This window comes from Scyliorhinus canicula, chromosome 16 (genome assembly GCF_902713615.1).
Source record: "Scyliorhinus canicula chromosome 16, sScyCan1.1, whole genome shotgun sequence".
In the NCBI taxonomy this organism is placed as follows: Eukaryota; Metazoa; Chordata; class Chondrichthyes; order Carcharhiniformes; family Scyliorhinidae; genus Scyliorhinus; species Scyliorhinus canicula.
In genome coordinates, this window is record NC_052161.1 from 98769545 (window position 1) to 98786473 (window position 16929).

Genomic DNA, 16929 nt, shown 5'->3' on the forward strand with positions numbered 1-16929 from the left:
TCAAATAAGCTTGATAGATCTTCATGGTTTTGTACATGCATGGCGTTCGCTATGGAGTATTTGCTTGCTTCCATTTTTGTATCTGTCACCGAGCTGTCTGTGGAGGCTTGCATCACTCTCTTTGTGGAGTCCTTCATCGCACTCTCTGTGGAGTCCTTCATTGCTTTCTCTGTGGAGTTTGTCATCGCTCCCTCTGTGCAGTCCTTCATCGCTCTCTTTGTGGAGTCTGTCATCGCTCTCTCTGTGGAGTCTGTCATCGTGCTCTCTGTGGAGTCTGTCATCACTCTCTCTGTGGAGTCTGTCACCGCTCTCTTTGTGGAGTCGTGCAGTGTTCTCGCTGTAGAGTCATTCTGTGCTCTCTCAACGGAGTCGTTCTGTGCTCTCTGTGTGGCGTCGTCTTCGTCTTGGGTATTGCTGTCATCCAATGTACTGACAATCTGCCATGGCACCATCGTATTGGATTAATCTGCCATGAGAAGAGTCGTATTGAGCTTTTCAACTGTGTTGCTGATGCTGTGATCAGGATCTCCGAATAACTCAGCCATGTCTGAGCAGTATTGTGTGTATTGCTCATTGGACAAATCTTCGCTTTTTGTTTCGGAATTGTGATTGTTCTCTTCATGCTCAATGAACAAATCATCTTCTTGTGTGGAGGCTGGGACCCTTCGTGATGCATGGACCACTCTCTGTTTCTTGGCGTCAGGACATAGCATAATCCTGCACTCACGAGTCGGGATGTTATATATGCTGGGCTGAAGGTTCCCTATTCTGAAGAACTCATCGTCAGGGTCTTCATGGTACAACACCTCTAGTTGCGGTTCAGATTTGGTACTGGGGTAGCCATCTCCCAAAATTAAATCTTCATCTGAGTCGTAGTCTACAAGGACCATATCTTCTTCTGGGGTGGTGCTAACTGCTTGTTCCAGGGTGTTGTGAAAGTTATTTTCAACTGCTGGTGTAAGTTCGGGCATTGTTCTGTCTTTTGAGGCAAGAAAATTGGGTTTTGCAGCTTTAAATTTATTTTTGTTCATTTTCGTGCATTTCCCTTTTAAGTGGGCGTGGTGCTGGTCCTCTGACGTCATGACGCTCGTGACATCATGCGTAGGACACGATTGCCCATGCGCACACCGAGTTTCCTGTACTGTGTCCTCTTTTCGCAACTGAGCATGTGCGGCTCCTTTCTCAAGATGGCAGTCGCTCCGATTCTCCGTCTTTCTCCAATTCAACCCTGCCTCTGCCTCGCGCCATTTTTACCGATTTTGTTTTCTAAATGATGATTCTGTGTTTGTAGAGACTCAAAGTACTGATTTTGTTTTTGTTCATAAGCAAGACATTTTTATATAGCGATTTCTAGAGTTAGATACTTATTTTGTGAAAGCTCTTCCTTCAAATTTTTCTCAGATAGTCCAGAAATTAATTGATGCATTGTCTCCCAAATCAGCAAAATCACAGCCTTGTGGTATTAACTTGAGATTTGTAATAAAATCAGAGATGGGCCCTCCGTTTCTCTGACAAGAGTTAAATCTTTCCAGCATCTCACCGGACTGACTGTTACAGCGGTCATCAAATTCTTTGAGTATAACGTCTACTTTGGTGTTGTCCTCGCCTTCTAAGTAATTAAAGCAATTATAGATTTCTCGAGCTTCATGCTCTCCTGTTGAGAGTAGTAGGGCTATTTCTGTTGCGTTAGAGGCAGTGCTTAAATCATTAGCTGTGATAAATATTTGGAACAGCTGTTCAAACATTTACCAGTTATAACTTAAATTACCGGTTGTTTCCAGCTGCCATGGAGTTCCAACAACTTTCATCGAATCAGTTAGTCGTCGAGGATCCATTTGCTGCAAAGTCTTCCACAGTCGAATATCCAGTTTAAGTTTTTCTTCTCTTGCTGGTGTCTAGCTAGCTTTCTGAAATCACTCCTGGTATCATATGTTATTGTCTAAATCTGAATAAAGATTATAGACTTCCAGTTAACACAAATACTTTATTCAATGGGTTCGTTCTGTTCCAGAGCTTAACTAGATATAATATAGTCAAGAGGTATGACCAGTGAAGCTAAGGTAAGCTGCCTATGCTGAGCTGTCTCGTGTCTGCTGCTGCTCACTGGCCCTGTGCTTCTGAAAGAGGCGGATCCTCCCTTGGGCTGGACCCGTCTCTGATGCTGCCCTCTAGTGATGCTGTGGATCCTCCCTTGGGCTGGACCCGTCTCTGATGCTGCCCTCTAGTGATGCTGTGGCTGTTACATCTGTCTGTAGACCCTTGTGTACGTGCAGATGTACATACTTGTCCCTCCATTCCCAGAACGCCCGCTGCTTGTCCCTCCATTCCCAGAACGCCCGCTGCTTGTCGCTCCATTCCGGGAATACCCATTGCTTGTCGCTCCATTCCGGGAATGCCCGCTGCTTTTCCCTCCATTCCCAGAACAGTTGCTGCTTGTCGCACCATTCCCAGAATGCCCACTGCATGTTCCTCCATTCCCGGAATGCTTGCTGCTTGTCCCTCCATTCCCGGAACGCCCACTGCTTGTTCCTTTCTCAGCACTCTCACTGCCAGCCCCTCCATTCTGAACATTATTTTCACTTCTCCCTCCACCCTTGGGAATCTCACTGTTGGCCCCTCTGCCCTCAGCACTCTCTCTGCTGGACCTCCACCCTCAGCACTCTCTCTGCGGGACCTCCTCCCTCAGCACTCTCTCTGCTGGACCTCCACCCTCAGCACTCTCTCGGCTGGCCCCTCTGCCCTCAGCACTCTCTCTGCTGGACCTCCACCCTCAGCACTCTCTCTGCTGGACCTCCACCCTCAGCACTCTCTCTGCTGGACATCCACCCTCAGCACTCTCTCTGCTGGACCTCCACACTCAGCACTCTCTGCTGGACCTCCTCCCTCAGCACTCTCTCTGCTGGACCTCCACCCTCAGCACTCTCTCTGCTGGACCTCCACCCTCAGCACTCTCTCTGTTGGCCCCTCTGCCCTCAGCACTCTCTCTGCTGGACATCCACCCTCAGCACTCTCTCTGCTGGACCTCCACCCTCAGCACTCTCTCTGCTGGACCTCCACCCTCAGCACTCTCTCTGCTGGACCTCCACCCTCAGCACTCTCTCTGCTGGACATCCACCCTCAGCAATCTCTCTGCTGGACCTCCACCCTCAGCACTCTCTCTGCTGGACCTCCACCCTCAACACTCTCTCTGCTGGACCTCCACCCTCATCACTCTCTCTGCTGGACCTCCACCCTCAGCAATCTCTCTGCTGGACCTCCTCCCTCAGCACTCTCTCTGTTGGCCCCTCTGCCCTCAGCACTCTCTCTGCTGGACCTCCTCCCTCAGCACTCTCTCTGCTGGACCTCCACCCTCATCACTCTCTCTGCTGGACCTCCACCCTCAGCAATCTCTCTGCTGGACCTCCTCCCTCAGCACTCTCTCTGTTGGCCCCTCTGCCCTCAGCACTCTCTCTGCTGGACCTCCTCCCTCAGCACTCTCTCTGCTGGACCTCCTCCCTCAGCAATCTCTCTGCTGGACCTCCACCCTCAGCACTCTCTCTGCTGGACCTCCACCCTCAGCACTCTCTCTGCTGGACCTCCACCCTCAGCACTCTCTCTGTTGGCCCCTCCACCCTCAGCACTCTCTCGGCTGGCCCCTCTGCCCTCAGCACTCTCTCTGCTGGACCTCCACCCTCAGCACTCTCTCTGCTGGACCTCCACCCTCAGCACTCTCTCTGCTGGACCTCCACCCTCAGCACTCTCTCTGTTGGCCCCTCCACCCTCAGCACTCTCTCTGCTGGACCTCCACCCTCAGCACTCTCCCTGCTGGACCTCCACCCTCAGCACTCTCTCTGCTGGACCTCCACCCTCAGCACTCTCTCTGCTGGACCTCCACCCTCAGCACTCTCCCTGCTGGACCTCCACCCTCAGCACTCTCTCTGCTGGACCTCCACCCTCAGCACTCTCTCTGCTGGACCTCCACCCTCAGCACTCTCTCTGCTGGACCTCCACCCTCAGCACTCTCTCTGCTGGACCTCCACCCTCAGCACTCTCTCTGCTGGACCTCCACCCTCAGCACTCTCTCTGCTGGACCTCCACCCTCAGCACTCTCTCTGCTGGACCTCCACCCTCAGCACTCTCTCTGCTGGACCTCCTCCCTCAGCACTCTCTCTGCTGGACCTCCACCCTCAGCACTCTCTCTGCTGGACCTCCACCCTCAGCACTCTCTCTGTTGGCCCCTCTGCCACGAAGAAATCTATCCGAGAGTAGACCCTATGTACGTGGGAGAAGAAAGAGTACTCGCGTGCCCTCGGCCTTACAAACCTCCATGGATCCACCCCACCCATCTGGTCCATAAACCCTCTCAGTACCTTGGCCGCCGCCGGCCTCCTACCCGTCCTAGAGCTGGACCGATCCAGTGAAGGATCCAACACCGTATTAAAGTCCCCCCCTATGATCAGACCTCCCGCCTCCAGATCCGGGATCCGTCCCAACATACGCCTCATAAAGCCCGCATCGTCCCAATTTGGGGCATACACACTAGCCAGTACCACCTTCTCTCCTTGTAGCCTGCCCCTAACCATCACATACCTGCCCCCCTTATCCGCCACCACCTCCGATGCCTCAAACAACACATTTTTCCCCACCAGAATCGCCACTCCCCGGTTCCTCACATCCAACCCCGAGTGGAAAACCTGCCCCACCCATCCCTTCCTCAGGCGGACCTGGTCCGCCACCCTCAGGTGGGTCTCCTGAAGCATTGCCACATCCGCCTTTAGCCCCTTCAGGTGAGCCAGTACCCTCGACCGCTTCACCGGCCCATTCAACCCTCTCACATTCCAGGTGACCAACCGGATCAGAGGGCGTCCCGCCCCCCTCCCCCGTCGGCTAGCCATAGCCCGTTGACTGCCCGCCCCAGGCCAGCACCCCCTGCTCGACCCCGTCCCCATAGCGACAACCCCTCACCTCTGTCCTCCCAGCCCCCACCAGCTCCTTCTTGACCCTACCAGCAGCAACCCGGTATTCCCCTTTCCCCCCCTCCCTTCCCCCCCAGGCTAGGAACCCTCCCAGCCACGAACCGTCCTCCATTGTACTTCCGTGGGTCAGCTAACTTCTGCTGACCCCGGAAACTCCCGCCAATAGCCCGACCCCTCCCGAAGTGGGATCATCCCCCAATCTATCCCTCCTCCTGGCACCGCTCCAGCGCAGGGAAGAACCAGTTAAGGCACCGCCTCCCCCGTCACCATCTCCACCCCCCAGCCCCGCAGCACGGGAAACCAGAGGAAAGCCCGCGCTTTTGCACTGCCCCACCACACCCTTCTGACGCAGCTCCCAAATATCAGCCCCACTCCATACCCCCACTCTGGCATAGAATACAACATACCCCCCCGACCCTCCCCTCAAGATACACAGCCCAGACAATGTCCCACAGCACAAAAACAAAAACATAGCAGAACAACCCCTCCGTAAATAACCATATCAAAATTGCAAAAGTACTAAAACAAGAAGAAAACAACAGAAGAAAAAGAGAACACAGCAACAGCAGAATCCAGCACTAATATCTTACAGCCGACCTCGCAACCCCCAACCCCTAGTTCAAGTCCAGTTTCTCCGTCCGCACGAAGGCCCACGCCTCCTCCGGGGAATCGAAATAATAATGCCGGTCCGAATAAGTTACCCACAGGCGCGCGGGCGGCAACATTCCGAACTTTATCTTTTTTCTATAAAGCACGTCTTTCGTCCGATTAAATCCGGACCACCGCTTAGCCACCTCCGCACTCCAGTCCTGGTAGATCCGCACTACCCCATTCTCCCAATTGCTGCTCTTCACCTTCTTGGCCCAGCGCAGCACGCACTCCCGATCACTGAACCGGTGGAACCTCACCAGCACCGCACGCGGGGGTTCATCTTCCTTGGGCCTCCTGGCCAGCACCCTGTGCGCTCCCTCCAGCTCCAAGGGCAGATGGAGAGATCCGGCCCCCACTAGCGAATTCAGCATTACAGCCACATAGGCTGTCAGGTCCGATCCCTCCAGCCCCTCTGCAAGGCCCAAGATCCGCAGGTTTTTCCGCCTCATGCGGTGATCCAGCTCCTCAAAGCGTTCCTGCCACTTCTTGTGGAGTGCTTCGTGCCCCTCCACCTTACTCACGAGGACCACGGCCTCCTCCTCTCGTTCAATGGCCTGCGTCTGCAACTTCTTGATGGCAGCACCCTGGGTGGACTGAATCTCTGACAGCCTTCTGTTCGTTTCCTGCAGAGAGCTCAGTACTTCATCCTTGAATTCTTTAAAGCAGCGCAGGAGATCAGTTTGTTGTTCCTGGGCCCAGAGTCTCCATTCCTCTGGAGCTCTGTCGGCGGCCATCTTGGATCCCTTCCCCCGTTCTTTCTGAGGAGCTGCTGCTGTTTTTTCCCCTTTTCCACTCCGAGTTCGAGTCATGGACTGCAGGGAAAGTCGTTCAGCACACCTTCCCCCACCGGGAGACGTCGAAAAATTTCCGTTTTGGGCTCTCAAAAGAGCCGAAAAATCTCTTTAAAACGGGAGCTCCCAGATGTGTGGCTTACTGATCCATCACAGCCACCGGAAGTCAGCACTCTCTCTGTTGGCCCCTCTGCCCTCAGCACTCTCTCTGTTGGCCCCTCTGCCCTCAGCACTCTCTCTGCTGGACCTCCACCCTCAGCACCTTCACTGCTGGACCTCCATCCTCAGCACTCTCTCTGCTGGACCTCCACCCTCAGCACTCTCTCTGCTGGCCCCTCTGCCCTCAGCACTCTCTCTGCTGGCCCCTCTGCCCTCAGCACTCTCTCTGCTGGACCTCCACCCTCAGCACTCTCACTGCTGGCCCCTCTGCCCTCAGCACTCTCTCTGCTGGACCTCCACCCTCAGCACTCTCTCTGCTGGACCTCCACCCTCATCACTCTCTCTGTTGGCCCCTCTGCCCTCAGCACCCTATCTGGTGGTCCTACTTCCCTCAACACTTTCGCTGCTGGTCCCTCCACTCTGAGAACCCTCTCCGCTGGTCCCTCCACCTTCAGCACTCCCCCTGCTGGTGTCTTGCCTGTGGCACTCTCTCTGCTGTTTCCTCCACCTTTGCACTCTTTTCGATGGACCCTTTACCCTCGGTACACTCTCTGCTGGTCCCTCACTCTCGGTACTCTCTCTGCTAGCCCCTTTGTCCTTGACATACAGACCCTCAACACTCTTTCTGATCATACTTTGCGTAAGGGCCCTTCCAATGGATTCTCTTAGTTTATGTTTCTTTTATATTGTCTTCATAATTTTTGGTCCATGGTCGTTAATTGAGACATACTTTTAAGCTGAGCAGAAGAAGTAAGAAACTCATAGAGGCAAAATAGGATACTGTGTTATGTTTTACTATATAAGTTTTGTATTTTTGGGAGAAAAACCCAGACTTTATGGCACCCAAGAGATTGGAGGGGCTCATTTTGATTGATTGGCTGATGGCCAATGGATTGGCCAGCGACAGCATTCTGCCTGGCAACCGACAGCGATTGGTTCCTGTCAGGTGGGGTTGTACGGAGAGAACCTGGGAGAAGCCACTGGACCCACTAAGTGGAAGCAGCTCTCTGCTCTGCTGCCTACTGACTGAATGCAGAAGCTTCTAGAAAGCTTCCCTGAAAGAGAAGCTGTCTCGCTCGCTCTCGAATGTTGGCTGCCTGCTGTTTCTGAGAATCTACAGTGAAAACCATTACAAGCTGAAAGAAAAGATAACATCCATCTGAAAGCCTAGGCTGAAGAAAGAAATAAGAATAATAATAGTGGTAATCTTTACTATCACAAGTAGGCTTACATTAACACTGCAATGAAGTTACTGTGAAAAGCCCCTAGTCGCCACATTCCGGTATCTTTTCGGTTACACTGAGGGAGAATTCAGAACGTGAAAATGACCTAACAGATCGTCTTTCGGGACTTGTGGGAGGAAACCGGAGCACCTGGAGGAAGCCCACGCAGACACGGGGAGAATGTACAGACTCCACACGGGCAGTGACCCAAGCCAGTAATGGAACCTGGGACCATGGAGCTGTAGTGCTAACCACTGTGCTACCATGCCGTACCAATTATCAGCAAGGCATCCATCTGAACCAAAGACTCTTATCCTTTTACTTTCATCCTTACTTTGCACCCTTCTTTCCCCTCTATGTTTGTTTGCCTGTGTGTGCGTAGAGAGTGGGGTGAGTTAAAAGGGATGTGGTGGGTGGAGTTAGGGATTAGATAGTAGTCAATCAGTTTTACTTGCTGCCTTTTTAATTATAGTTACTGTTACTAATAAAAAGTTCTGCGTGAGTTGAACTTTCCTCCAATTGACCATTTGGGAGATTTCATAGAATTTACAGTACAGAAGGAGGCCATTCGGCCCATCGAGTCTGTACCAGCTCCTGGAAAGAGCACCCTACCCAAGGTTAACACCTCCACCCTATCCCCATAACCCAGTAACCCCACTCAACACTAAGGGTAATTTTGGACACTAAGGGAAATTTATCATGGCCAATCCACCTAACCTGCACATCTTTGTGACTGTGGGAGGAAACCGGAGCACCCGGAGGAAACCCACACACGCACGGGGAGGATGTGCAGACTCCACACAGACAGTGACCCAAGCCGGAATCGAACCTGGGACCCTGGAGCTGTGAAGCGATTGTGCTATCCACAATGCTACCGTGCTGCCCTGTTTTGAAGATTGTGATTGGAGAGCACTGTTCAAACTCCATTCCTCAGCCACCGATTGCATCTTCCCATTCCCCACCATTGGTTGCTGTCTCAGGCAGAACCAGACTTTCTGATCTCAGTGTGGCACTCGACCTTGAGGAAACTCCATTTCCTGTCCATCAACAGCACAGACTGCAATGGGAAAGAACCAGTCAATACTCAGGAGGCTTCATCAATGTGGGACTGGCCCATAGAACATACAGTGCAGAAGGAGGCCATTCGGCCCATCGAGTATGCACCGACGCACCTGAGCCCTCACTTCCATCCCATCCTCGTAACCCAACAAACCCCTCCCAACCTTTTTGGTCACTAAGGGCAATTTAGCATGGCCAATCCACCTAACCTGACATGGGAGGAAACCGGAGCATCCAGAGGAAACCCACGCAGACACTGGGAGAACGTGCAAACTCCGCACAGATAGTGACCCAGCGGGGAATCGAACCTGGGACCCTGGCGCTGTGAAGCCACAGTGCTATCCATGACCAATATTTGATGAGGTGTTGTCAATGTTCAGGGGCCATAGCCTTGGTAGCCCGTGAAGGGCTATGAGATGTCACTGAAACTGTCAGATAAATGCAGCTTAACTACCTGCCTTGGCTTAGTGCTGGCCCTCTCAATCCTGAATGATCCTGAATTGTGGGATCAAGTCCCATTTCAGCAGTTTGAACGCCTTTTCCAGGCTTATAGCTTAGTACAGCTCTGAGAGGATGCTGGCTCATGGTTGGCATTCAGATAATAAATCAAGGTTCTGCCTGCGACTCTGATAGACATGGCACAAGTCAAAAAAATAGCCCATGCATTCTCCCCGATGTTTTCGCCACTATTAATCCTTCAATTAGCGTCATTTAAAGAGATTATCCAGTCATTCTCTGATAGCTACTTGTGGGAGCTGGTCTTACACAAAATGGCTACCACAATTGCCATGTTACATCACTAACTAAACTTTGCAAGCTTTAAATGGCTTTGGGACACTCTGCAGTTGTGGGAGTTGTTCTACAAATGCTCATCTTTCCTCCTCCTTTACGCGTGCCTTGTGTTAAGTGCACCATTATGGTAGCATCCACTCTTACACCTCAGTGGGGAGGGTTGATGGTAATGCTGGAAGGGAGTGGATCACTCACTGTTGATTCCTTATGCTTTCAGCCTATGCTTTTGAGTTCAGCTGTGGCGATCCTGTCTACAAACCAGATTTAAATGAGAACACTAACCGCGCAGTACCGTTCAGCTGGCCCTGGCAGGTAAATGACGATCTAGACTTGATCAGTACGCAAAATATGCCGCAAACATCATTGCACGTTTGTTATTTCTAGGTTTCATTGCAAGCTAAAAAAGGAATTTCTTATTCGCACATGTGTGGTGGAGCCCTCATTGATCCAATCTGGATTGTAACTGCTGGAAAATGCGTTAAGTGAGTATTGGCTGCTGAGATCAAAGCTATTTCTCTCCCCTGAAATTAGTGCACACCCTCATCACAAAAGTAGCAACCACTGATTTTCTTTGGGTCCGTATGTTATCAGAGGTGGAACAATGGCACTGCTGCCTCACAGCACCAGGGCGTCCTGGGTTCAATTCTGGCGTCGGGCGACTGTCTGTGTGGAGTTTGTACGTTCTCCCCATCTCTGCGTGGGTTTCCTCTGGGTGCTCCGGTTTCCTCCCACAGTCCAAAGGTGTGCCGGTTAGGTGGATTGTCCACGCTAAATTGTTCCTTCGTGTCCAAAGGTTAGGTGGGGTAATGGGGATGGGGGGAGGGGGGGCCGGGGGAGCGTGGGCCTAGGTAGGGTGCTCCTATGAGGGTCGGTGCAGACCTAATGGGCCAAATGGCCTCCCTCTGCACTGTGGTGATTCCATGTCGTCTAGGTGACATTAATATTTTTTTCTTCTCTTTAAAGCGAAGGTATGAAATATCGTGTTGTATTGGGGAAATACGACTTGACATTGACCGAAGGGTCAGAACAATACATTGAACCTGTCAAAATGATTTCTCACCCGATGTTTAATCCCAAATGTATCAATTGTGGGTAAGTCCCAGCATGTGTTGAATTAAGCATCTGCTTGGAGGTTATTGTCAGTTGTTGTATCAATTTTAAAGATGCCCTTTAAATCAAAATCAGTGCTTGTAACCAGCTGTCCTCAATATGCTTAAGCTTAATGTTAACAAATAGAAACTATAGATGGGCTACACCTGGAATTTGCAGATATGATCAAGGTTGATACAGACCAGCAGGGGAGCCTGGAGTCTGCGAAGGTCTTGGGACAGAAACAGTTATATTCAGAGACATTTAGGATTAGAACTTCACAAGCGATTGATCATGGATCTTTTATTATTATCTCTTGTGAGGATACTGTAACAGACCCAACGTTTGTTAGGATACTGGACAAGAACCCAAACAATTTTTTTTTTCATTTGTATAATTGTGAGGAAAGAATACTTCACCCCAGGGCTGATCATACCCCAGGGTATCTTTTATGTTTAAACAAAACTTTAATTTAAACACAGAACTAGCCACATTAACATCAAAGACATAGCTTTACAATTGTCAGTTAAACAGTTTTTAAATAAATGGAAAATCTTTAACTCACTATCTACACCTGTCACTGTTATAACCTGCCCGGATCCTATTGGCTGGGGACAATTGGTTACCCCATGATTCTTGGAGAATATAAGCTCCCCCAATAAGTTGGTTGGGGGAGGGTGGGACAATCATTAGCAGTGCAGCTGTATAAATAGAGCTGGCCAGTACAGTACTGGCTAGAGAGGGAACCAGTAGTCAACTACTGGTGCTGTGTACACATTGTTGTAAATAAAGTTACTTTCTGTTTGACTTTACGAACTCGTGCTGGATTCTTCGTGGCCCTCACAAAAGTCACTAATTCCAATTAAGCCACCCCAATACTGTTCAAATGCCACTTATAAATAAAGTTAACACAGCAGGTTTACTTGCTTTTTTCTGTATAGATACTTTTAGAGAGAGATACTTTCAAAGGAGGACTCAGTACACTTTTGTCTTGTCAGACTCAAATCCTATGGCAAACTGCTGTTCAACTTGAAATCTTCTAACAGACGGAAACAACTACAGACAGATCTGGCTCCTCCCATTAATTACATCATCATAGATTCCATTACCTTCTTAGCGAGGACTAAATACAATCTCTCATAATTATCTGCACTCCAGGAAATCTTCAGCAATCATAGAAACATTCCATTAACCCTTTAGCTCTAACCAAGTAAATGGTTAGAAATGGTTGGAGTCTGCACGTCCTCCCCGTGTGTGCGTGGGTTTCCTCCGGGTGCTCCGGTTTCCTCCCACAGTCCAAAGATGTGCGGGTTAGGTGGATTGGCCATGCTAAATTGCCCGTAGTGTAAGGTTAATGGGGGATTGTTGGGTTACGGGTATACGGGTTACGTGGGTTTAGGTAGGGTGATCATTGCTCGGCACAACATCGAGGGCCGGAGGGCCTGTTCTGTGCTGTACTGTTCTAAATTATAATTACCTCACTCTTCTACGACACTGTAATTACAGCTTCAGTAGACACACTGCCTGTATGTATTTTAAACCAGCATTTCTAATAACATTACTGCAGAAAATATGAAATATGATATATAACGATTTCTACATTCATCACACTCTTTTTAGCAAACTCCCTCTGCTGGTACAAGTGAATACGGTGGACAAATGCTCAGTGAAAATACAGAGACTGAATCGGCATATGCTTTAGATTATGAACATATTATTTTGGTTTAACTTCACTAACTTTGAAAATCTTTACAATGACAATTGCTAAATTAATAAACTATTTTCTTTGTCTTATTGCTGCTGGCTTTCGTCTCTGCTAAACTGCCCTCTTTGGGGGCGATAATGATCTTTGAGTGCAGCACAAAATGAGTAATAGTGAATGGACATCCCATTTCATACCCCACCTGATTTTCTTTTTCAATGAAGTCAATGGGAACTGAATTGGACATAGTATAAAACAGGTAGCTGATTCACTATCAACTGCTTTATCCTCCTAACTAAGGCATGTTTCAGCCATGTTTACTATTTGATGGACATTACTTCATGACTCCACAGTGCAGAAAGAGGCCATTTGGCCCATCGGGTCGGCACTGACCCTCTGAAAGAGCATCCTACTTAGGTCCATTCCCCTGCCCTACCCCAATAACCTCACCTAACCTGCTCATCTTTGGACACGAAGGGGCAATTTAGCATGGCAAATCCACCTATCCTACACATCTTTGGACTGTGGAAAAAAACTGGAGGAAACGCACACAGACACAGGGAGAACTTGCAAACTTGACACAGTCACCCAAGGCAGGGATTGAACGCAGGTCCCTGGCGTGCTAACCACTGTGACTCCTCATAGCCTTTGGAACCTTCAGTTGTGTTGTGACGAGAGGTTGAATAAATAGGGTTTGGAAGAATGGGAGGCAATCTCATTGAAACTTACTAAATTCTTAAGTGTTTTGATGGGGTGGACACTGAGGGATTGTTTACGTTGGGCAGTGAACCTGAAATATGTGGCTTTGATCACAGGATAAGGGGGCCGATCATTTATGACTGAGACAAGAATATTGAACATAGAATATAGAATATACAGTGCAGAAGGAGGCCATTCAGCCCATCGATTCTGCACTGACCCACTTAGTCCCTCACTTCCACCCTCTCCATAACCCTTCCTATCCTTTTTGGACACTAAGCGCAATATAGCATGTCCAATCCACCTAACCTGCACATCTTTGGACTGTGGGAGGAAACCGGAGGACCCGGAGGAAACCCACGCAGACACGGGAAGAACGTGCAGACTCCGCACAGACAGTGACCCAGCGGGGATTTGAACCTGGGACCCTGGCGCTGTGAAGCCACAGTGCTATCCACTGTGCTACCGTGCTGCCAACAAGCAGAAATTTCTTTAGTCAAGAGGGTCTGTGAATCTTTAGAATTTTCTACCCCAAAGGGTTGTGGATGTTCCATCATTGAGTATATTTAAGGCTGGATTAGACAGATGTTTGATCCTTCAGGGAATGGAGGAATATGGGGAATGGGCGGGAAAATGGAGTTAAAGCCCAAGATCATATTGAATAGGGAAGCAGGGTCGATAGGCCTATCCCCAATCCTATTTCTTATGTTCCAGAAGTAACTCCTCATCAAGTATGGGTCGTCTCACACAGTTTCAGTAGTTTATTGGACCAGAGGTCTGTCACAACCACGTGTGGTTCTGTCTTCATTTGACCCACTAACATGCTTAATTCAGGAGAAAGAAACTGTCTAATTCCCTTGAGTCTGTAGAATCTATTGCTGCTGTGGTTATTAACTAACTATAGACTGACCCATGATCGAACCTGAGAGTTCTTTGGTGTGCATTTGTAGCATTCATTTGTTTAATAATTCTGTGTTTGACAATGTGAGTCTGGTAAATGATTTATGAGCACTTTGCTTTACTGGTTATGCCTGGGTGTGGACTCAGAGCAAAGTAAACAGACACGACAGAAGCTGAGCTTTATGCACGAGTGCAGACATTTTGTGTTGTATGGGGGTTGGGAGGTTTTGTGAGGACCTCTGGGTCTGCACCACGACAGTGAGGTGGTGTAGAGCTGTAGAGAGTGAAAGCCTGGTGCCACGTTTCCTGCCACATTGCAGCCTGTTCCTTCATGCTCATCGACATGGTGGCATGATAGTGGTTGGCACTGATGCTTCACAGCTCCAGGGTGCCAGGTTCGATTCCCAGCTTGGATCATTGTCTGTGCCACGTCTGCATGTTCTCCCTGTGTCTCCCCGGGTTTCCTCCTGGTGCTTCGGTTTCCTCCCACAGTCTAAAGATGTGCCGGTTAGGTGGATTGTTCATGCTAAATTGCCCCTTAGTGTCCAAGAAGGTTGGGCGGGGTTGCTGGGATACAGGGATGGAGTGGAGGTATTGGCTTAGGTAGGGTGCTCTTTCTGGGCCGGTGCAGACTCAATGGGCTGAATGGCCTCCTTCTGCACTGTAAATTCTATGTTTCTATGACAGTTACAGAAGTTTACCTGACAGCACAGCCAGTCTACCCAGCATCTTGATGAGTGTGGTTATTAATTGTCTTCTGTTGCCCCCTTGTGACAATAAATATTATTATTATAATTACCTGGGCAATTTTCCACATTGCTGGGTAGATGCCACTGTTGTAGCTGTACTGAAACAACTTGGCTCGGAGCATGTCAGGTTCTGGAGCATGAGTCTTCACTACTATTTCTGCAATATTGTCAGGGTCTATAGCTTTTGCAGTATCCATTGCTTTCAGCCATTTCTTAATGTCACTTGGAGTGAATTGAATTGGCTGAAGACTGACATCTGTGGTGTCGGGGACACTTGGAGGAGGCTGAGATCCACTTGGCATCTCTGGCTGAAAATTGTGAATGCTTCAGCGTTTGCACTATTAGGCTCGGCTCCTCCATCATTGAAGATGGGGATATTCTTGGAGCCTCCTCCTCCAGTGAGTTGTCCAATTGTCCGTCACCATTCATGACTCAATATGACAGGGTTGCAGATCTTATATCTGATCCGTTGGTTGTGGAGTCTCTTAACTGTCTATTACTTGTTACTTATTCTGTTTGGTACACATAGTCCTGTGTTGAACTTTACCAGTGTCATGGATCTGCCTAGTAACAGCAGTAAAACAAATTTAACAAGGTTTGATTGGATGTGATCAGCCCAGCAATAGCAATAGCCAGCATTCAAAAGCCATGATGAGATGTGACTTCCCCAGTAACGAGATTAGCAGGTAGCTAGACAGAATCAAGTGGAAATCGCCATATTAGTAAAAATAGCTTTCCTGGATGACTGAGAGATTCATGTTAATTTCTAGAGTCAAGGGGTTTGAGAGAGGCAAACAGCCAAATACACAAAACGAAGAATGAAAGGGAAAAGTTATATCATTGCCAGCACCCTCAGAAGCAGGCAGGCCAGTTTCTATCTAACCTTCTGAGTGGCCAAATAATCTCTAGCAACCTGTGAGGCCAGTTTTACATCCAAATCTTTGAGCCAAGGTTGTGCAGAAACCTTTCTAAAAGCAGTTTAAATACCTTTGCAGGAGCAGGAAGAGATGTTTCCCAGACTTCATTATCAGCCCTGTATTATGTGGTAACTGTAAACTGGATTTGGCTTACAGATTTATTGAATTTGGATGTTGTCTGGGGAAAGGGGAAGTCTTAACAAGTTGAGTGATCATAGATATATTTTGGAACAAGTGTACATTCTATATAAACTGTGCATGTATTTAGTTATTCGTATATTTAAGTCATAGAATATTGTAGTCCTATTCGCGTACATTTGGCTCTTCTTTTATTTAATAAATAATCTCTAATAATTGCTGCATGATAACTGGGCTGCTTATTCTCACTGGGGCGTCACGTGATTCTTCACACCATTCCAAAAACAAAACTATCCACTCCCACAAACCAATGTTGCCAGCTGGGACCCCTCGCAGATACCATCAGATGGTTCATGACACCAGGTTGACACCTCATTTTTAGGTACACATGGTGCTGCTCCTGGCATGCTCTCCGGCACTCTTCATTGAACATTGGTTGATCCCCTGACTTGGGAAAGGTAGAGTGGGGGATATGCCATGAGGTTACAGATTGTGGTTGGGTACAATTCTGCTGCTGATGGTCCACAGAGTCTCACTGACACCCAGTCTTGAGCTGCTAGATCTGTTCAAAGTCTATTCCATTTGGAAGGGTGGTAGTGGCACGTAACAGAATAGAGTCTATCTGTATTATGGAGACAGGAGACAGGGGAACGGCAGTTTCCTTGCCCATGTTTAACCTGATAAAATGAGACTGCATGGGGTCCAGAGTCAATGTTTAGAATCCCTAGAGTAACTCCCTCACAAATGTGGTGCCTGTCGGTAAGACGGGTCATACCCAGGGATGGTGATGGTGGTGCCTGGGACACTCATTAACTTTAAGGTATGATTCTGTGAGTATGACTATGTTAGGCTGTGGCTTGACTAGTCTGTGAGACAGATCTCCCAATTTTGGCACAAGCCCTAAGATTCCAGCAAGAAGGAAAGAAGCACTGGATAAAAGCAAATTACTGTGGATGCTGGAATCGGAAATGAAAGAGAAAATTCTGGAAAATCTCAGCAGGTCTGGCAGCACCTATAGGGAGAGAAAAAAGCTAATGTTTCGAGTCCAATGACTCTTTGTCAAAGCTAACAGACAGAGAAAGAGGGAAATATTTATACTGTGGAG

The 16929-nt window shown here is 48.8% G+C and overlaps 1 protein-coding gene and 1 long non-coding RNA gene across 2 annotated transcripts in view; both read left to right on the forward strand.

Moving 5' to 3' along the window:
* Window positions 1–10106, forward strand: part of LOC119950633 — a 64693-nt gene extending 54587 nt beyond the window's left edge. The window contains exons 3-4 of the long non-coding RNA XR_005457378.1: window positions 9848–9942; window positions 10015–10106. This is a non-coding gene — a long non-coding RNA (uncharacterized LOC119950633). The remainder of the gene's footprint in view (window positions 1–9847; window positions 9943–10014) is intronic.
* A 493-nt stretch (window positions 10107–10599) lies between these two features.
* Window positions 10600–16929, forward strand: part of LOC119950632 (proproteinase E-like) — an 82073-nt gene continuing 75743 nt past the window's right edge. Inside the window, exon 1 of the mRNA XM_038773234.1 lies at window positions 10600–10722. Coding sequence (XP_038629162.1) covers window positions 10601–10722 — 122 coding nt within the window. The 5' untranslated portion in view covers window position 10600. The remainder of the gene's footprint in view (window positions 10723–16929) is intronic.